This window comes from Hemicordylus capensis, chromosome 14, assembly GCF_027244095.1.
Source record: "Hemicordylus capensis ecotype Gifberg chromosome 14, rHemCap1.1.pri, whole genome shotgun sequence".
Taxonomy (NCBI): domain Eukaryota; kingdom Metazoa; phylum Chordata; class Lepidosauria; order Squamata; family Cordylidae; genus Hemicordylus; species Hemicordylus capensis.
Window position 1 is genome coordinate 7,048,193 of NC_069670.1, and position 21,279 is coordinate 7,069,471.

General features: G+C 55.1%; 1 protein-coding gene across 2 annotated transcripts; it reads right to left on the reverse strand.

Moving 5' to 3' along the window:
• Positions 1-341: 341 nt before the first annotated feature.
• SART1 (spliceosome associated factor 1, recruiter of U4/U6.U5 tri-snRNP) lies at positions 342-21,273 on the reverse strand. 2 transcript variants are annotated; one of them, XM_053278697.1, is made up of 20 exons: positions 20,788-21,273; positions 20,096-20,150; positions 19,268-19,323; positions 18,130-18,256; positions 17,049-17,154; positions 16,325-16,402; positions 14,905-15,004; positions 13,884-14,029; positions 12,705-12,911; positions 12,146-12,267; positions 10,930-11,081; positions 9,755-9,885; positions 9,015-9,188; positions 7,975-8,085; positions 7,265-7,352; positions 6,849-6,939; positions 5,288-5,423; positions 3,242-3,331; positions 2,052-2,173; positions 342-669 (listed from the first exon to the last, which is right to left on the reverse strand). In XM_053278697.1, the coding sequence occupies exons 1-20, from the start codon at positions 21,182-21,184 to the stop codon at positions 651-653; spliced, it is 2,508 nt and encodes an 835-aa protein (XP_053134672.1). In that variant the 5' UTR covers positions 21,185-21,273; the 3' UTR covers positions 342-650. The 2 variants fall into 2 exon arrangements, with proteins under 2 accessions (XP_053134672.1, XP_053134671.1); XM_053278696.1 differs by having other exon boundaries at positions 14,905-15,007; positions 20,788-21,272.
• Positions 21,274-21,279: the final 6 nt, after the last annotated feature.

Sequence of the window (21,279 nt, forward strand, 5' to 3'; positions counted from 1 at the left end):
CTGTTGAACTACAACCCCCATCATCCCCAGCCATAATATGCCCAGGGAGCCAATTACTCCCCCGGTGGAGGTGGCTAGAGGCAAAAGCCCAGCGCTCTTCCCCAGCAAACCCAGAGTCTTAAAGCTGCTTAAATTGGCCCTGACTGTGGCGTGGAAGGCTGACAGTAGAATGAAAACCCAAGAGGAGGAGGGAGTTGCAATTCAGGCACCTTCCTGGCCTTTCCTGGAAGCCTGAGGCGTCTCTGCCAGCAGGTACTATCTTGGGACCCAAGCTCCGCCAGCCAGCCATCAAAAGGAGCGTCTTTCTTTGAGCTGCCGGCAGCAGAAGGAGAAGGCTGGGCGACTGAGGAAGCAGCTACTTTATTCAAGCGATTTGGTTGCACATATATCGATACATACAAAAACCGGGTGCTTTAAAACTCAGCTCCACAATTATATACAGATGCTCCCCTCCCTGGACTTGAACATGGAGAAACTGCTGAGCAATGCAGCCCCCAAGACAGGCCTGTTGGAAACAAAGATTCCCATCAGGAGAGCAGGTTGGCGGGGCTCTGTGGCCACACCGGCTTGAGCGGGACCCTGCAGGGCTTCAGAGCAGGAGTCCGGGCTCAGAGGAGCAAATGTTCCCCTCCAGTGCAGTGGGTAGACCTTCATTTGGTGATGGTGTTTCTGTGGAGAGGGAAGGGGGAGTGGGTTAGCAGAGGACCCGATGGAGGAAGACACACCCGATCCCTCCGGAAGCAGGGAATGGGGCCTCTTTACTCAGTCATGGCTGAGGGTCCATGGGGGAAAAGCTCTTTCTCTCCTGCTCTTCCTCCAAGCACCCAGAGCCATGCCCATGTTCACCCTCACCACTGCCCCGCGAGTGACTGGCCCAGAGTCACCCAGTGAGAGTTTCATCAGGACTGAGTGGGGATTTGAACCTGCGTCTCCCCACGTCCTAGCCCAACACAAGACAGGAAGGTGCCTGGTTCAAATCCCCCCTAGTTACTTTCACCAGAGGCTCCCTCTGGCTACACAGCGGTAATAATTCAGGTTGTGGATGCATTCCTGAGCAGATACAGGGCAACCTCACCAGCCACGTTTTTGTGCATCCGTTGTCGGGTAATTGACACCTGACTTGGGCATACGTCAAAAAATGGGGGGAAGGGGGTTAAATTCAGGTTTCTGTGGGTCGGAGGCCCACTGAGCACTTTCCTTCACACCTCACCCTTTGCCCGTTTCCTCCCAAATTTCGGGCCTCCAGGAAGACACAAGTTTGGGGCGGTATAGAAATATTTTCAATAAAAACAAACAAACAAACAAACAAACCCAACGCCCACGATCCCATAGGCTTAGTATTTGCCATTTCCTTATCCATGGTAACTGCGGAGGAGGTCCTTCTGTATCGCACGTCCAGCACTCAGGATTTACACTGTGCTTTGCCCAACTATCCCCCCCACGGCTGTTACCGCTTGCTGGATTCTCAGCTGCTTAAAGACCCATCTCCAAGGGGTACGCAATGGCTCCAGGTGAACCCGGAGGGAGGTATTGAGTGGAGTGCCAACCAGGTTCTGCCCTGTCCAATATTTTCATAAATGGCTTGGAGAATGGATTTGGAAGGGGGGAGGGTGCTTACCCAACCTGCAGAGGACTCAAAGCTAAGTGTCCCCCAACTAGCTCCCCTCCCCTGCTCTAAGCGGCTCAGACCTCACTTGGAATCGTGTGTTCAGTTCTGGGCCCGGGATTTTAAGAAGGGGTTCCGTGGAGGGCAGCCAAGACGGGGACGGGTCTGGAAACCAAGCCCTTGGAGGAGGCTGGTCCCTTCCAACTCTTGTTGGACTACAACTCCCATCCTCCCCGGCCACTGTGGCTGGGGAGGATGGGAGCCAGAGTCCCAAGACAACTAGAAAGCTGAAGCTGGGTGAGTCAGGCACAGAGCCAGGAAGACGAGACCTCCTTCTGGCTGTGATCCCTAGTAACACAGTTCCTGTGATCCCCTAACCCTAATCCTGGGTGGCAGGCCCACCCTGCCCCAGACCACCCCCCCCCCCCCGGCTCCAGCTCCTTACGCGTTCATGCTCTTGCCGCTGCCGCTGAGCACAATGTAGGGCGTCTTCTGAGCCTTCTGCTTCTCCTGCAGCAAAGCCACGGTGCCCAGGGGTGTGTCACTGGAACTCATCTTCTTCAAGAGCTGGGGGGGGGAGACGGGGCAACAGACTGGATCAGTATGGCTTCTCCCCACCCCATCCTGGGCCCTCACCCTAGAGTCCATGCCCCACAGCAGGGCCCCTCGGAAGTGGAGAACTACAACTCCCATCACCCCCAGTCCAGCATTGCCTGGGGACCTGAGGTTGGGACCCCCTGCCCCACAGGAAGTGCATCTCAAGGGGACGGCGCCATAGCTCCTCCGCGGAGCGTCTGCTTTGCCTGCAGAAGGTCCCCGGCTCCCTCCCTGGCAGCATCTCCAGGCAGTCCTGGGAAAGACCCCTGCCTGGAACCTGGGAGGGCTGCTGCCAGTCAGCGGTGATTCCAGGGGGCCACCCCCTACTCCTGAGCTGGTCTTGTAGGGACGAGCAAGCATGACTTGTCCCTTTTGCTAAGCGAGGGGCTTGCATCTGAATGGGAGACGACATGTGTGAGCACTATGAGATATTCCCCTGAGGGGATGGGGCTGTTCTCGGAAGAGCAGAACACAGGAAGCGGCCAGATACTGAGTCAGACCACTGGTCTATCTGGCTCAGGATTGTCTTCACAGACTGGCAGCGGCTTCTCCCAGGTTGCAGGCAGGAGTCTCTCCCTCAGCCCTATCTTGGAGATGCTTCCAGGGAGGGAACTGGGAACGTAGACGCTCTTCCCAGAGCAGCTCCATCCCCGGAGGAGAAGATCTTACAGGGCCCACACTTCTGGTCTCCCATTCAAATGCATCCAGGGCAGACCCTGCTTCACTAAGGGGACAAGCCATGCTTGCTACCACCAGACCAGCTCTCCTCCCCTGGCACCATCTCCAAGCTGGGGCTGAGAGAGACTCCTGCCGGCAACCTCGGAGAAGCCGCTGCCAGTCTGTGTAGTAGACAATACTGAGCGAGATGGACCGAGGGAGAAGGCCGCTTCCTACGTTCCTAAGCTGTTCTCTGAGCTCCCACTCAACCCATACGCTCTTGAGCTTTAACCTGCCTAGTCTCCAGGTGATGGGCGCAGCCAGTAGAGTAGCTGCCATGTCACTGGTACTGGCCAATCCTCCCTTCTCCCCCCCACTTACTGCCTCTTCGTCCAGCTTCTTCATGCGCCGCTCTGTCTTCATCTTGCCAGAACCCTTGCCATGGAAGCGGTGAGAGAGCTGCCGGAAGGCCTGGGGCAGAAACAGAGGAGGGGGGAGACGGTGAGGAGGATGGACAGCCCCCGCCCGGCAAATGGCTGAGCCCCACACACACTGAAGCAAAGAGAGCTGGGCCCCAATGCTCCGTAGACTGGAGAAAGAGTTTCTGGTCAACCTATAGGGCCTTCAACTCACTGGTCAGCAGTTTGGCTTTGAAAATAAATATTTTTAAACTCAATGTTTAAGTTTAACTTATTTATTTCTAACTCTCTTTACTGTATTTATGGATTTATTTATTTTTAACTTGGTTGTGAACTGCCTTGAGATCTTTGGTTACAGGCAGCACAAAAAGATATTAAATATATGAACTTTTATTAATATATTAATTAATATAAAAAGATGTTACATAAATAGAAGAACTTATCCAAGTTACCACTGGCAGGCAACACCTTAGAAGAGAGGCATTCTCAGGCAGAGGAGAAGATTTTAGTAGAGATACTGTATTTACCTGAATATGAGACCACCCAGAATTTAAGACACCTCCCTTCAAAAATAGAGGTGAAATACAGGTTATATCTGTGTTTACTCGAAAGGAAGAATTTAAGATGGCCTCATTATTTCTAGCAACAATGAACTTGGAGTCTTGGATTCAGGTAAATATCGTATTTCCACCTGTGCATGAAGGAGGAATGAGCTCTGGAAAGGTGGCTCCTTCTGTGACGGAGAAAGATAACCTTGAAAGAGGCATTCCCGTGTGTATGAGAGCAAAGGGGGGAGATGAGTTGCTCTATCATTGGCCACTGCCTCAACTGGGGACACCAGGGAGAGCTTTGGATCCAGAAGCACCCCACCAGACTGCGTACCTGGTCCTTCTGGGGAAGTATGATCCCATTCAGAACTGGCAGGTCAAAATTGTCTCCCAAGTTTCCCCAGCGCAATAAGTTTCTCCGTCTTATCTAGATTCAGTCTCCGTTTGTTATCCCTCATCCAGCCCATCGCCACCTCTAGGCAGGCATTTAGGGAGGTTATATGCCTTCTCCTGATTATGTTGACATGGAGAAATAGATTTGGGTGTCATCAGCATACTGATAACACCTTGCACCAAATCTCCTGACGACCTCTCCCAGCAGTTTCATGTAGATGTTAAAGGCACTGGAGACCATATGGAGGTCTGGGGGACACTATACAAAAGTTCAGATTTTGAAGAGCAACAGTCTCCAAGGGACACCCTCTGGAATCGGCCTGAGAGGTAGGAGCAGAGCCATGCAAAGCAGCGCCTCCCACCCCACCAACCCCCTCAGACGCTCCAGAAGGATATTGTGGTCGATAGTATCAAAAGCCACTGAAAGATCCAAAAGGACCCACAGAGTCACACGCCCTCGGTCAGTTCCTAATTGGAGATCATCCATCAGGCTAGCCAAGGCAGTCTCCACCCCACAGCCTGCCCAAAAGCCAGTTTGGATTGGCTCTTTTATGCCAAGCAATGGCCCTGCTTTTTCCACCAGCCACTTAGCACTGGTTTCCGGGTGCGATTCCAGGCGCTGGTCATTATCTTTAAAGCCCTAAACAGCTTGGGCTCCGTGTTCTGGAGGGACTGCCTGCTCCCCGCTGAATCTCCCCACCTGACTAGACTGGCTGAGAGGTCTCTGCTCTGCCCATTGGCTGAGCACCTGGGACTGCCCTTCTCAGGGTCTGCCCCCAGGCTGTGGAACTCGCTCATGGTTGAGATCTGCACGGCCCTGTCTCTCCCAGCCTTGTGGAGGAATCTGCAGACCACCTAATTTTAAAAAGGTGTTTGGCCAATTAACGGCTCCTGGCTCCCTTTTTAACACAGCTGTATTTTTGTATTAGCTGTTTTTGAATTGGAGTTTTGTCACTTTTTATCTTCTTGTTAGCTGTCCTGGGGCCTTTGGATGAAGGGGAGGGAGTATAAAAAGAGAAACCAATCGATCACGTTTGAGAACACCACTAGCTATCCCCGCACAGTACCTCCTTGGGGGTGAGTTTCCGCCCCGTCTCATCCACGTATTCGATTTTGACATCGGGTTTGTAACCATCCTTCTCCTTGAAGTCCTGGGTGAAGCCCCGGTACTCTTCCCTCCGGCTGTACTTGTCGTCGATGGCCCTGCGGGACAGAACGCCACTCCCTTGAGCTGCCTGCATCTGGGTCTACACGCAGTTCGGGTCTACTCGGAGCCAGGACCACAGACACCTGCGGCTCAAGATCTCAGCACCATACTGGTTTCATGACAGTGACCCCTGCCATTTTTGAAGTCACTTTGGCGAACAAAAAACACACACAGGCACCTAGGAAGCTGCCATATACTGAGTAGACCATTGGTCGATCTGGTTCAGTACTGTCTTCACAGACTGGCAGCGGCTTCTCCAAGGTTGCAGGCAGGAATCTCTCTCAGCCCGATCTTGGAGATGCTGCCAGGGAGGGAACTGGGAACCTCGATGCTCTTCCCAGAGTGGCCCCATCCCCTAAGGGGGGGATATCTTGCCGTGCTCACACATCAAGTCTCCCATTCATATGCAACCAGGGTGGACCCTGCTTAGCTAAGGGGACAAGTCCTGCTTGCCACCACCACACCAGCAATCCTCTCCAAACCCCAAACCTTCAAATCTAACAGCCACTTCCCACCACGCTGACACTCCAGGCAGTGCTGTGCTTCCCCCAGGACCAGGAGGCAGGCACACAGTCAATCTCAAAATTCAGGAGGTGGGGCACCCAAAGCGTAGGGGAGGAGAGGTGGTGACAAGCATGAACTGTCCCTTTTGCTAAGCAGGGTCCTTGCCCAAGTGAGAGGAGAGAGGCAAACCTCCCAGGGCTGTGTGAGCTGGATACTAAATGAGAGGCCTGTGTGCGCCCTGATGCCCAATCAGGGCGCACGTGCACCTCTCATTTAGTATCCAGTTTGTAGTGCGAACTGGCACGGGAAGTTTCGTCACCCCTCTCCTCACTCAAACAAGGAGGAAGGCGAGGGAGCTCTTTGGTGCTGCGTGTGTTGATGCTGAGTGGGGGCGAGGAGCAGTGGAGGATGGGGAGGGAGGGGGTGGTTGGGCCTGGGTGAGCGTGGGGCTGGGGGCAGCCACTGAGTTGCCCTGCCTGAAGGACGGGCCTGAGCTCTGCTTTGGGGATGCAGCCCCTCTCCGTAGATGGGCAAATGGTCCGATTCAGTGCCAACGTGGTTCAAATTCTGACACTTCGGAGGGGCCACCCTCCAATGACAGAGCCACTCGTCGGCATGCCTCAAGCCCCCAGTCCAGTCTCTGACATGCCCAGTTAGGCAGCTCTGTATGGGAGAAGGGCTGCCAAAGACTCCTCTCCGTCGGACGCCTTGAGGAGCTGCTGCCCATTAGAGCAAGCCACTCTGCCCTCTATGGGCCAGTCGCTTGACTCAACGGACGGCGGTTTCAGGGGCTGAGCAGCCGCAAAAGCCAACTCCTTCCGTTCCGATGCTGCCCCATAGACACCCTCGGAAGCATCTGATATAAAAGAGGCCGGCATAAAAGAGGCTGCCCCTCCAACCGCCCTGGACCCACTCACATCTTGTCCTCGATGCAGTAGACGGCCGACGGCAGAGATTTGTTGGGAGCTTTCACCCTTGCCACTTTCTGGACGGTAGTCTCCAGTAAACCTGGAGGAGGAGGAGGAGGAGAAAGGGAGGGATGCAATCTCAAACAGCACGCACTAGGAATAAGCAGAAATATCCAGTAGAGCTTAAAAAAAAAAAATGAGCTGGAGCTGAACCCTGAGCAGCCTCAAACCATACGCCTGCCCCCAAATCAATCATCTTCTTCTTCTTCCTCTTTGTTGGCTGTCCCGTAACAGATAGTTCTCTGGGCAGCTCACAACACATTAGAATCCTCCAATGAACACAGAGAGCACAACACAAAAACATTTTAAAAACCTATTTGGATCGGGCCCTCAGAAGCCATTCCCCCCCACCCCCTTGCTCTTACCTTTGTTTTGACAGAGCATAAGGGCAGCGGCCAGACCCCGGTTGACGATCGGCTCCTCGTCCAGGATGGTGGTCGAAGAGGCTGAGAACTGCACGCCAGAGAGTGGGGGAGGAAGAGAAAGCAAGCATGCTCAGTACACAGCATGTCATTCATGGTCAGTCCACGAAGCTGCCTCTTACAGAGTCCGACCCTTGCTCCCTCTAGCCCAGTGCCGTCTGCACAGACCGGCAGCGGCTTCTCCAAGGTTGCAGGCAGGAGCCTCTCCCAGCCCGATCTGGAGATGCTGCCAGGCAGGGCACCTGGGACCTTCTGCATGCAAGCAGGCAGGTGATATTCCACTGAGCTATAGCCCACCCCCTGAGAGGGAAGATCTTCCAGGGCTCACACAGGTAGTCTCCCATCCAAATGCAAACCAGGGCAGACCCTGCTTAGCAAAGGGGGCCATTCCTGCTTGCTAGTGCAAGGCCAGCTCTCCTCTCATAGATGACGACCTGAGATGTTGCCCCTGCAGAGAGGGGCAGGACTGCTGAGCTACGGCTTGCTCCTCAAGTGCGATGGCAAAGAAGAAGGAGGAGGAAGGAGAAAGAAGGAGGAAAAAAGAAAGAAAGAGAAAGAAGAAGGAAGAGAGGAAGAGCACCCTAGTTGAGGCTGCCTGCCAGGGTGTCTGGAGGAGGCAGAGCCCCGCCTGACCCAGGGCGGGCAAAACTCACGTCCTGCTGCTGCTTCTCCTCGTCCAGGTTGACCGTGCTCCAGCCAATGTTCTCCTCGCCGTCCGAGTCCGAGCCGCCATTGGCTGACCTCTCATCGTCGCGTTCAAAGTCCTGGAGGGTGGGGGAAGAGGAAGGAGGCCGTCTGTCAGGGGACCCCGGCTCTAAGCAGGCTCTGAAGGCGGCCGCCCATTCCTGCCATCTGTTCTGGGATTCAAAAGGCCAGGTGCCTTGTCGATATGAGCTTGCGCTCCCATCACAAGAGCTCGGCTGCGTCAGAACAAAAAGGCCTCCGTAGAGTTGGTTTCCGATAAGTGGCCAGCCAGCCAGCAGCAAAGCAAGTCCAAAAACAAGGACGACGGGTCTCACCCCTCTCTATCCATTTGTCCCCCCAGAAGTCAGGAAGACTTCTCTTGAACAGGGAGGCTCCAACTTGGCAATCACAGGTCATGGCCAAGGCATACACAACTTCCAGGGTGGTGTGTAATCCCTTTCCCCAAGTTATCCAAGGCCTGGCCTTCCAGGGTTTCAAATGAATGACAAACTGTTTTAGATCGCTGCCCTGATTTCCAGGTTTTTTTTTAGCTGTTCAGTTGGTTTTATTGTGTTTTAATAGTTTGTTTTTAACTGTTAACTTGTTTTAATTGTTTTTATCGTGCTGTAAACCACCCTGAGCCGTTCTGGAAGGGCGGTATATAAATCTAATAAATAATAATAGAAGCCATCACCACACCTTGCAGCAGGAAGCTCCCTACGTTAACCAGCCTCGGCTCCATCACAGACTTGCTCCCAGCAACGCAAGAGGGCTGCTCGCTCTTCTCAGACACTGCCCACCATTTGGGAGTCATCAGAACGTAAGCAGCGGCTGCCTCCTGAGTCAGACCCTTGGTCTGTCTAGCTCAGTCGTGTCTGCACTGACTGGCAGCAGCTCGCCACGGTTTCGGGCAGGAGTCTCTCCCAGCCCTATCTGGAGGTGCTTGCCAAGGACTGAACAATTTGTTCAGCCCCACCAGGTTGCTACCCAGCCCCGGCCGGGGGCCTACCATGAGCTCCTCCTGGTCCTCGCGGTTGCCGGCCAGCCCGTAGGTGGGAATCTCGCCCAGCGTGCGGCAGAACTCGGAGGTGGCGTTGAAAACGATGGCGCCCTTCCGCTCCAGCTCGTCGTCGTCCTCCAGACTCCTTCGGCCCGTCTCCAGCTTCTTCACTATCTCGATGACCTGGAAGAGAAGCGAGGCGTGAGGACGCTCAGCACCAAAGAGCTCAACTGCAGGGCAGGGCAGGGCAGGGCATGAGGCTTCTAAGAACCAGCTGCAGGGCAGCCACAGCAGGCGAGAGGGCACGCCTTCCTCTCTTGCCTGTGGGTTTACAGCAGATTTCACATTTCCAGCCGTGGTCGCTAGAAATGGAACCTCCATGTTCAGAGGCAGACTATCTGTGAACATCAGCTGCAGTGGAGTGAAGGCTGCTGCCTTCATCGGCCACTTGTAGGCTTCCCAGAAGCATCTGGTGGGCGCCACTGTGGGAAACAGGATGCTGGACTTGATGGGCCTCCTTGGGCCTGATCCAGCAGGACTCTCAGGCCGCAGGGTCAAAGCGCTCCAGGAGATGGCATGAGGAAGCCCGAGGGAGGTTCATGAAATAGAAATTCAAGAATTCATGAAAGAGAAATTCGTGCCTGCTCCTGGTGGTGTAAGTGGGGGGCAGCCCTCAACCTCAAGGGGCTGGCAGGCCTCCCATGCCGAGGACACCCCTGTTGGCCCAACCCGCCCCCTCCGGGCCTCACCTTCTCCCCGCTGTCCTTCAGCTGCTGGATCTGCCTGAGCTTGCGCCCCTTCTCCAGCTGTTTCTGCAGCTCCAGTTCGGCCTCGTCCTCCTCGATGCCTGTGGGTGAATCCGGGCCCTCGAGAGCATCCTCTGCAGAGGCAGGGCGGGGAGGAGAGAGCACGAGTCAGCCAGACAGAACCGAAGTGGGAGCGGGACACGGGGCAGCAGCAGCAGCAAGCGTGTACTCAGGTTCGAACCGTGGTCTCTCCTGCCAGTCTGCGGGGGCTAAAGGTGACCCGGCCCACTCCTGCAACCTGTGAAGCAGGAGAGGCGCAGACACAGCAGGGCTGTCCTCGTGAGCCTAGAGAGGGTCCGGGGAGCACCCAGCCAGGCCTGGAGGGGCTTGCACACTCACCAGTGGCGGCTGTATGTTTGCAAAGAACAGAGGAGGAGGAGGAGGAGGGGAGAGGGACCCCATGAGAGCCGAGTGGGGTGGGTGTCACCCTACCCCCCCCATTCTACCCCCAATTTTTGATCGAGGGTGGACACAGGAAGCTGCCAAATACTGAGTCAGACCCTTGATCCATCTAGCTCAGGACTGCCTACCCAGACTGGCAGCGGCTTCTCCCAGGTGGCAGGCAGGAGTCTCTCCCCGCCCCTATCTGGGAGATGCTGCCAGGAACCTGAGGCCTTCTCCACGCAAAGCAGGCAGGTGAACTTTGCCCAGAGCTGCCCCACTCCCTAAGGGTCTTCCAGTGCTCACGCATGCAGTCTCCCAACCAAATGCAAACCAAGGTGGACCCTGCTTAACTAAGGGGGCCATTCCTGCTCGCTCCCACAAAGCCAGCTGCCCCTGTCAACTCGTCCCCAGCATTTCATGGAGGGTGGACAGGCAGCTGCCCTGCCCAACTCTCACCTGATCACTCCGCCCGCCCCCATCCCAATCTTGATCTTTGGGTTCACCCACTGACCGGGAGGGCCCACACCACTCTCCTACCCTGGCTGCTGAGGGTTGTGCTAAGAGTCCGACGGCATCTCTCTCTAACCTACCTTCACAGGGTGGTTGTGAAGGGAAACAACAACAACAGGGGAGGGGTGCACACCCTCGTGCCCACTGGCCTGAGCTTTGTGGAGAAAAGGCAGGCTCAGAGCATAACCCATGAAGAGTAAACCATCCCAGCTCAGCAGACCCACCGTCATCACTGCTGATCTCCATCCGCTCCACCCGGATGTCGTCTGACCGCGACAGTGGCTCCCCGGCCCCGTTCTCATTGTAGTCTGCGTATCCGTCTTCGTCCTCGTCCTCCTCCTCCTCCCGAGCGACCCTTCTGCCCCGGCCGCGGACCCTGGAAAGCCATACAGAGCACACGGAGAACATGGAGGACGACCACAAGATGCCTGACCTTGGAGACCGTCCCGTCACCGTAGCAGGGGTTCTCCACCTTGGGTCCCCAGCTGTCAGACTACAACTCCCATCGTCCCCTGCCACAATGGCCCGTGGCTGGGGAAGATGGGAGTTGTAGTCCAATAAGATCTGGGGAACCCAGACTGAGAGCCCCGCCTTAAGGAAGAGACTGCCAACCTCAGAGATGATCAACTTGTGACTGAGTCAGCCGGAAGATGTTGCTCGGGGTTAGGAAACAAGGAGGTGGTGCCCAAAGGGACAGGAACGTCCCTTCTCAGCCCCCATCGACTGGCAGGGAGAAAACTCCCCACACAACCCTGAGTGGAAAAGGGCCGAACGAATACCAGGCTAGGAAACGGCACGAGGGAAAAGGTGCCGAAGAGGGCAGCCAAAATGATCAGGGCCAAGCAAAGCTTCCTTACGAGGCAAGGCTGCCAACATAGTTGTGGCCACCTTAGTTTTAAGAAAAAGCAACTAGAGGGAGACATGACAGAGGTCTATACAAGTATGCATGGGGCAGGGAGAGAGGGAGGAAGAAATTGTTCCCTCACTCACCACTAGAACCAGGGGTCACCGCATGGAACTGATTGCCAGGAAGTTTAGGACAGAAAAAAAGGAGTGGTTTCCCCCCCCTTCATAGCGCATCAATCTGTGGAATTCTCGGCCACAGGATGCGACGACCAACAGCCTGGACGGCTTTAAAAGGGGCTTGAGGAAAAGGCTCCTAGTCCGAGGGCTACAGGCCACCTCCAGCCTCAGAGGCAGGATGCTTCTGAATCCCAGTCGCAGGGGAGCAATGGAAGGAGAGGGGGCCTGCCCCCACCGCTTGCCTGTGGGTTTTCCCAGAGGCAGCTGATGGGCCAAGTGTGGGGAAACAGGACGCTGGAGCAGATGGGCCCCCTTGGGCCTGATCCAGCAGGGCTGTTCCCAAGAGCGACCAGAGGGAGTATCAGCTAGAGTCCAGGAAGACCCTTCCCCACCCCAGCCGGGGATCCGGCCCGTTACCTGGAGCCAAAATCCCTCTCGCTGCTTTCGCTGACCAGCAGCAGGAGATCTTCTGCCTTCACCAGCTTCTCCTTCTTGCGGATTTTCTTCACCCGCCGCTTCGTCTTCTTGAAAGTGACGTTCTGCAGCGAGGGGGAAGAGGAGCAGCAGAGTCCAGGGGAGGCTGTGGCCTGCGCCGGGACCCCTCCAGCCTCCATTTCTCCACCCACCCGGCATCTTTTCTACCCCCGCCCCCGGATTCCCTCTTGCTGGGCTCCCCACGGCAGCAAGCCATTCTCCAGCAGGCGGCCCCAGCCACGGGTCCCCCTGACGCTGCTGAACGCCAACTCCAGGGTCTAGCCCAGAGGTGGGGCAAACCTGGCCCGCCAGCTGTTGCTGAACTCAAACTCCCAGCCTCCCTAGCCACAATTTATTGCAGGTGGGAAAGATGGGGGTTGTAGTTCCACAAGAGCTGGAGGACCACGTTTGCCCAACCCTGGGCTAGACGCTTCCCGAAGGGCTGCGAGCCGGGGGAGAGAGACTCCTCCGGCCCCCTCCCCGCCCCGCGCCCTCCCCCTACCATCTCTTCCGGGGTGAAGTACTCCGAAGCCAGGCGGAGGCCGGGTGTGTCCAGGGTCTGAGCCCGGTTGTGCAGGTTCTCCCGGATCTGCTGCAGCTCCCGCTCCCAGGAGCCGTCCGCCATCCCCACCGAGTCCAGCTTGAAGGATTTCTTCTTCTCCCCTTCGATCTCCTCGTCGTACTTGGAGAGGATGTTCTTGTGCTTGTACTGGGATGGGGCGGTGAGGGGGGAAGAGAGCGACAAGTGAGGGAGCCTGGCCCAAAGCTGGGAACGCGGGGCGGGATGGAGAAGGAAACAGAGCCGAGGGAATCCAGCGGGCCGAGAATCCGGGAGGACTGCGGCGTGCAAGCAAGGAGTGGGAAGCAGAGATTAAGCAGGGCTGCTCAATTTTGGCCCGCCGGCTGTGGGACTACAACTCCCAGCATCCCCGATGACTGGTCACTGGGGCGGGGGATGATGGGAGTTGTGGTCCAGCAACAGCTGGAGGGCCGAAGTTGAGCAGTTAAGTCGTAAGAGTGCCTGGGAGACTCTTCCAGATCTCCCGAGGCTAGATTTGGAAAAACTGGTTATCGTTAATTGATTTAAAGTGTTTCTAACCTGCCCCTTTTGTCTATCCATGTGGTTTTCTTGGTCAAATAAAGACAAACCAATGGATCATAGAACAAACCAATCCAGAATTCTCACTCCAGGCACAAATGACCAGGCTCAAACTATCCAACTTCAGACACATTATGCAAAGTCCCAGCTCCCTTGAGAAGTCCATAATGCTGGGGAAAGTTGAAGGAAAGAGGAGAGGACGTCCAGCAGCAAGGTGGATGGACTCCATTACAACAGCAACGAATGCACCACTGAGAGACCTCAAAGGCCAAGCTGCTGAAGACAGATCATCCTGGAGAGAATCTATCTACGCGGTCACTAAGAGTCAACACTGACTTGATGGTACGTCATCAATCAACCTGCCCCTTAAGTACACGGCTCACAATAAGACACAATAAAAACAACAAACAATAATAGAACAAAACATCAAAACAAAAAACAGCAGGTAAAGTAGTGGACAGACAGGATAAAAGAGCAGTCCAGATTAAAGGGAACCAACTAGGAACTCAATTCCTGCCAATTTTATGGAAACACAGGAAGCTGCCTTCTACCGAGCGTCCTAAGCAAGGGATGCGTCCTCACCATCACCATGTCGTCCACGCTCTCTTCCTCCTCGTAGGGCTTGTACTCCGGCTTCTTCTTGCGTAGCTCCACGTTTTTCTTCGCCTTCTCCTTGTCCACCATGTTGACGTTCACCAGGACGTCGCCCCCTTCCTCTTCCAGGACCCCTAGAGAGACATCATCGCAGTTCAGCACGGGGGCCACCAGTTCCACAACCCTTCTCCCTTGGATCCTCAGACTAGCAAGCCGCACGGCAGAACGCGGCAGCTGGGACAGAGAGGTGGGTTTCCTAGGAAACTCTGAATGGGAACGTTTTCTGGAAAAATTGCCCACACAATCTGATCGTTTGTCTAAACGCTTTCCTCAGGAAGTTCTTACTATGCAAATTTGCCCAGTGCCCTAAATCAGGGATGAACAGCTGTGGTCTTCCAGCTGATTTTGGACTACCACTCCCATCATCCCCAGCAGCCAATAGCCAAGGATGATGGGAGTTGTAGTCCAACACCTGCAGATTATGATTTGAAATATTATTTGACCTATATATTTGACCTATATATAGGAACACAACGAATATGTATATAACGCTTTTCAACCAAAGTTTCTAAAGATGATTCCGGAAGGAAGGCAGGATGACTCCCTGTCCCCAAAGGGCTCACAATCCTAAAAAAAGATGTATTTAGTTTTCAAAAGAGTCTCCATACTACCCTCCTATTTACAATTTAAAACACCGTATTTCCTTTCCCCCGCATCTCCTAAGGATAATCACCTGAAAAACACTACTTACAACTTGGAAATTCATTGCTACCAACGCATTTTACGGGGAATTTTTTTTAAAAAAACATGGAAAGTTTCCTACAGAAAAAACAGAGCACGAGAAAATTTTCTGAGATGTTCCCCATTTTAGACATTTTCAACCCCAAATCTCTGAGCTGGGACCCGGGCGCAGGCGGCACCAGGGCGGCAAGGGGGCAGGGAAGAGACTCTGTGTCCCTGTAGGTTGCAGAGGGAGGAACCGGGGGTGGGGTACCCGCTCAATCCCCACCTTTGTCTTTGAGGGTCAGGATGACTGTCTCTCCTTCCTGGAAAGAATCGATGGTGTGCTCGACCTTCAGACCCTTCAAGTCTCGTGAGCTGTAGTTCACCTGCTGAGAAGGGGATTCACAGCGGGCATCAGGAATAGTCCCGAAGCTGCACATATGCCTCAGCCCAACTGCCTTCGAGGGATGGACGGACGGGCAAAGTCTCCCGTTTCTCTAAGGCAGGGGTTCTTAACCGTAGGTTTCCAGAAGCACTTTTTCAAAGAATGCATAATTAAGCAATGGAACTCTCTGCCACAAGATGTGGATGACGGCCACCAGCTTGGATGGCTTTAAGAGGGGCATACACCAATTCACGGAGGACAGGTCCATCAACGGCTACCAGCCTGATGACTACAGGCCACCTCCAGCCTCAGAAGCAAGACGGCTCTGAATCCCAGTTACAGGGGAGCAACGGCAGAAAAGAAGACATGCCTTCATCTCTTGCCTGCGGGCTCCTCAGAGGCATCTGGTGGGCCACTGTGGGAAACAGGATGCTGGACTAGTGAGGCCTTCTTGGGCCTGATCCAGCAGGGCTGTTCTTAAGTAGATGCTGCCAGACCACAACTCTTCCCTCCTCACTTCCCTTCATTATAAGCAGTTACATTGTTATGGGAAGCTTTTCCCCGACTGCCCCCCAGTCCCTGAGTGGCCCAGACTTCGGCAGGATCCGCTCCCTTGCACACCCTCTCTTCTTGCCACTTAAAAGCTGCAAACCAAGGTCTCCCCGCTCTGCGGGCAGTTAACTAAATGAGCAAATGTGCAGCCAAGAGATGTCAGGGTGGAAGGTCCACAACGGCTCAACACAGCCCCAATCTAATTATTGATTAAATTTTTATACCGCCTCACCCACATGGCTCTAGGCAGGTCACAAATTTTATTTATTGGATTCATATACCACCCTTCCAAAGGTGGTTCAGGGCAGCTTACATTGAAAGTGGGGGGGAAAGCATAACAATTAAACTCAAACACCAAATAAAGGCAGATTAAAATTACAATTAAAACTAGATAACGTTAGAGCTCAATAGCGTTAGAAGCCAGGCGAGAAAGCTGGGTGTTTAAGGCTCTCCTGAAGGCCTCCGAGAAAGATTCTGCTAGCAAAAATGGGCAAGTAATGCCGATGAGAACATGAATGGAAGACAAGAGACCAGAAGAAGCTGCCTTCTACCGAGTCAGGCCCGGGGTCCATCTCACTCAGGATTGTCTACCCAGACTGGCAGCGGCTTCTCCAAGGTTGCAGGCAGGAGTCTCTCTCTCAGCCCTATCTTGGAGTTGCTGCCAGGGAAGAAACTGGGAACCTTCTGCATGCAAGCCAGCAGATGCTCTTCCACTGAGCTACAGCCCCCTCTCCTAAGCGGCTGGTAGGATGGCCCCCATTGGCCTCACCTTCTTCTTCTGCCCAAACTCCTCCTCCACCAGGCTGCTGATGCCGAACTCCTGGTCCATCTCCTCCAAGAGCTTGGCCTGATTTTGAGAGAGGGGGAAATTGCAGAGATGAATGACAGCCAGACGGGTCACGCTGAAACAAAGAACGTACGCGCGCGTGTGTGTGTGTGTGTGTGTAGGGCCAGCATGGTGTAGTGGTTAGAGTGCTGGACTAGGACCGGGGAGACCTGAGTTCAAATCCCCATTCAGTCATGATACTAGCTGGGTGACTCTGGGCCAGTCACTTCTCTCTCAGCCTAACCTACTTCACAGGGTTGTTGTGAAAGAGAAACTCAAGTATGTAGTACACCACTCTGTGCTCCTTGGAGGAAGAGCGGGATAGAAAATATAATAAATAAATAAATAAATAAAATAAAATTAGGGTAAAGGAGTGCCAAATATGGAGAGAGGAGTCAACACGTGGAGGGGGCCCGAGGGGGCTTCTAGCACCCTGCCTCTCAACATCATCTGCCCCCCCCCCCAAATTCCCCATGGCAGGAACTGAAATGGACAAGACATTAGTATGAAGACACTCCATACGAGACCAATTTTCTTATATAGACTCTTCTGGAACCCCAACCATCTGCTAGGACCAGGATTCCCAAGCTTGTTTCTTGGTGGACTGCAATTCCCACCACCGCCACGGCCCAGAACATCCCCCCCCCCCGGCCCCCGCTGGACCAACCCTCTTCTCGGCCATCTCTTTCTCCAGCTGCAGCTTCCGGCTCTTCTCAATCCAGGCCGCCGTGTCGTCCAGCCAGGGGTCATCTTCACCGAGTGCCTTGATTTTCCTGGGGGGGGGGCGGGAACCAGAGGAGGCGACGACAAACTGGGTTAGACGGCCGAACTGCTCGCCCCGAGGGCATGCGGTGAGGCGGAGGCACGTAGGCCAGTGGCCCAGGGAGGAGTGGACAAGTTTGACGTTTTGCACCCAGACATCCCCAGGAGTGGGAGACGCTTGGCTGCAAAAAGCTACACCAGAGGAAGGCTGGAACTCTAACAAGTCCTGACTTAAAGGAGGGAGTCCTCTCTTTCCCTGCCTACCCCAATCCATCTGCCACCAAATTATATTGCTTCCTCACGGGAACCTAGGAAGCTACCATATACTGAGTCAGACCCTTGGTCCATCTAGCTCAGTATTGTCTACCCAGACTGGCAGCAGCTTCTCCAAGGTGGCAGGCAGGAGTCTCTCTCAGCCCTGTCTTGGAGATGCTGCCAGGAAGGGAACTTGGAACCTTCTGCACACAAGCAGGCAGGGGCTCTTCCCAGAGCGGCCCTAGCCCCCAAGGGAAATATCTTACAAAGCTCTCCTCCCTGCTCCTTCTGCAGCCCGCCTTCCCAGTTCCTCCCCAGCCCCCTTGGCAAAAGCTCTAGTTCAGAGCCGGGCTCTCTGCCACCTTGACCATTCCAGTCGCCTTTGGTCTTCCGCTGTCTGACCTCAACCCCTACTCCTCTATCTCTCCGGCACTCTGCCACCAGAATCGTTTCCCTTGTGCTCCTCTGGTCACGTCATGTCCTCCTCAGATCCCTTCCCTGCTTCCCATCTGCATGCAGATCCTACAAGAGCTCTCCATGTCGGCCTCATTTCTCTGCTCTTCTCTCCCATAACGCTCCTACCCATGACCTCAGCTGCCTGGAGGTGGCGGCATCCCAGCTGAGCTCGCTCAGTTTCAGCCTCTGGGTGCCCTTTGCTAAGGCCAGGAGACTCCTCCCGAGAGCGGCCAGGTCAGGGAGTGGAGTGCAGAGGAAGTGGATGGAAAGAGTACCCGAGCTTCTGGTTCAGGAGCCGCTTCTCCTTGGCAGCTGCAAGCTTCTCCCGGATCTCCTCCCGCTGCTTCAGCACGATCGGGTTGATGACCTCAGCTGCCACAGGGTCCTCCTTGCTGCCCGTTTCTGCAGGGTGAGAGGATGGGGGTGGTGGAACCGAGGATCAAAAAGCCGCTTTGCTCTTGGGGTTGGGAGCTCAGGCAGCTTTTATTTAAAAGGCGGAGGGTGGGTGGATGAAGCGGGGAGATACGAATCCAAATCTCCGTTCAGCCATGAGATTCACTGGATGACTCTGGGCCAGTCGCTCAACTCCTGGCCTAGCCTACCTCGCAGGGCTGTTGTGAGGATAAATATAATCATGTATACCACTCTGGGCTCTCTGGAGGAAGAGCGAGATAGAAATGTAAAGATGGAGGACTCCTTTACCGGGAGCCACTGAGCACACAATCATTCCCAGAAGTTACATTCCCTGACGGCCAAGGCAGCGATTTCACTGAGTGGTAAACCTGTCTCTGGGTTGTACCACTTCAGATAGCAGGTAGGGGCACATATGATGGAATGCTCCTCCATTAAAAAGAAAAGAAAACAGGCACGCACAGAAATCTAGTATATCAAGGCAAAGCTGAGTTTTCTTTGTGGAAACCCCTCTTGCTGCTAGTGTTCTGAATGCAAAGATTTCTGGGGAGGAACACTTAAGCCACGCGAGCCATCTGAAGTGATGCAGTCCATTGAATGAGAGAGACAGAAGTTTTGTAGGCTAACCCCCTGCTCAATGTCAGAATTTGCGAGAGCGTCCCCAACAGGGAGTCACCCAGGCTCCATCTGAAAACCTCCAGTGAAAGGAAGCTCACCGCTGTGCAAGGAAGAAGGACCCTTGTGCACCACACACACAAGCTCTAAGGCCCGGCTGGACAACCGATGGAACCCAGGGTGGCTGGGCTAACGCCAACCCCGAACTTGCAGACTGGGCCCCCTTTGCTTGGCCGCATCCCAACTGAGAACGCAGAAGAGCCAGAGGGATGCAGGAAACCAGGGAGACGCTGCAGCAGAAGGACCCCACGGCCTCTCCGGAACCCAGGACCCGCCAAGGCCATCAGACAAAGAGGCATGCCTGTTTCACACAAGAGTCCCACTCACCCTTTTTGACAGAATTGATCTCCAGAGGCTTCAGCCCAAGCTTAGCCCGAAGCTTGCTGTCGAGAGAAAGAGAAGAAATACGCTGTTACCTGGTGCCGCGGCTGTCAGGGCAGAGACCGAACCCGGCCATCACACTGAAATGGGTGCCCTGCGAAACCGACAATGAGGCACCTTCCAGAGTGGTGATGCTTTCTATACTGAGTAGGGGGAGAGCAACTGGCCCTATCCAAACCCATCACAGCGTCCCTCCAGTGACGGGGTGACCCTGGACCAGGTGCTCACGCAGCCTGAGGGGCTTCCCGTAAAATGAAGTGGGAGGAGAATGGTGCGCATCACCCAGGGGAGCTCCTTGGGAAAAGAGCAGGACCGACACATCGCTAACATCACCCCCAACAATATAGCAGCTTCTACAGACTCGCTCGGGAACAAGTGGAGATTTCACCTCCACCACTTTCCCACAAGCAGTCCTCTGCTTCCAAGGATTGGCAGTAAGTCCCAAATGGACTCAGTGTCAGACGTTGTGGAGCGGGAGGTTAAACGGGCTTCTCTTTATCCCCTTAACAACTGACAGCCGGGAAATAGGGCTGCCTGGGACAAATAAAGATTGCATTCAATAACTCTAGCTCTGGATATCCTCGTCTAGGCATCACGGATGAATTCCTAGACGCCATGGCTCCCTGGCGCCTAGGACTTGTCAAGCCCTGGCTTAAGCACGCCAATTTCACAGGCTGGCTTTGCACAGGATTCCTGCGGAGCACCGGCAGGAGGCACGTTCAGCACTGTAGGGATACAGAGTGTGTCACCAGCCCTTCCCTCCCTCTCACTCACTTGGTCTCCTCAATGCTGAGGGAAGCGTCGCCCGAGCTGGACTTTGGGCCGACAGCTGTTTGGGAGTAAAGAGAAGGAGACATCTGTGAGTTAATGCAAGAGAGGAGCCGTCACCCACCCATGTACGACACTGTATCTCAAGGGTGCACAACTCACATGTCCCAGTGGGCCAGAAAAAAACATGATTATGTATGGGGTGTGTGCGTGCGCGGACTCAGTTTTCAGTGCATTGAATATTGCAGTAACATTAATTAAAAAGATAAATATTACAGCAATTACTAGTTAGTTGTAGGTCATTCCCTCCCTGCAGGGGCCCACCATTTTAACCAAGGCTAGTGACCAGAAAATAAGCCCTGTCCTTGCTCAGTCAGTGGGCACAAAATTCGGGGGGCTCCTACTGTGGCTGGCTACCCGGGCCAACCAAAATGACCTTGCGGGCCGGATCTGTTGGGCAGGGCTGCTATATCTCCAGTCATGCTGTCAATAGGTGCAGCTGGGTACCAGTGTCCCCTCTAAGAGGGGCTCCCAGATGTTGAGGACTACAACTCCCATAATCCACAGCCAAGGGTTACTACAGCTGGGGATAATGGGAGTTGTAGTCAACAACAGCTGGGAATCCCTCTTGGAGGCGACACTGCTCCTCCCCCATTGCTTGACCCCCACCCCCTCCCCGCCCTCCAGCTCCCCCCGACCTGAGCTCTGGGCGGCTTCGTAGGCCTCGTCGCGCTTCTCCCGCTTGGCCCGCCGCCCGGCCTCGCCCGCCGCTTCCTGGCCGGCCCCAGCGCGGCTGCTTCGCGAGGAGGACGAGGGAGCCGCCCCGGCCGCCGCCGCCGCCTCATCCCCGCCGCTCCTCCGGCTGCTCCGCTCGCCGCGGCTCCGGCTGCGCTTGCCCCGCCGCTCGCCGCCTCCGCTGCCGCCCCGGTGCTTGTGCTTCTTGTGCTCGCGGTGGCGGGAAGACGACGAGGAGGAGGCGGCGGGGGCGGCCGCCGCGCCGGCAGCAGAGTTAGCCGCGGCGGGAGGAGGCGGCGCCGGCGGCGGCTCTTCGGGGGCCGCCTCTCCCCGCTCGCGGTGCCGCTTGGAGGAGCCCATCGCGGGGCCCGGAGACCGAGAAAATGGCGCCGCCGCTGCTACGCACCAAGGGGCGGCAGTCTCCGCGGCACTTCCTAGTTACCGGCGCTCCGCTT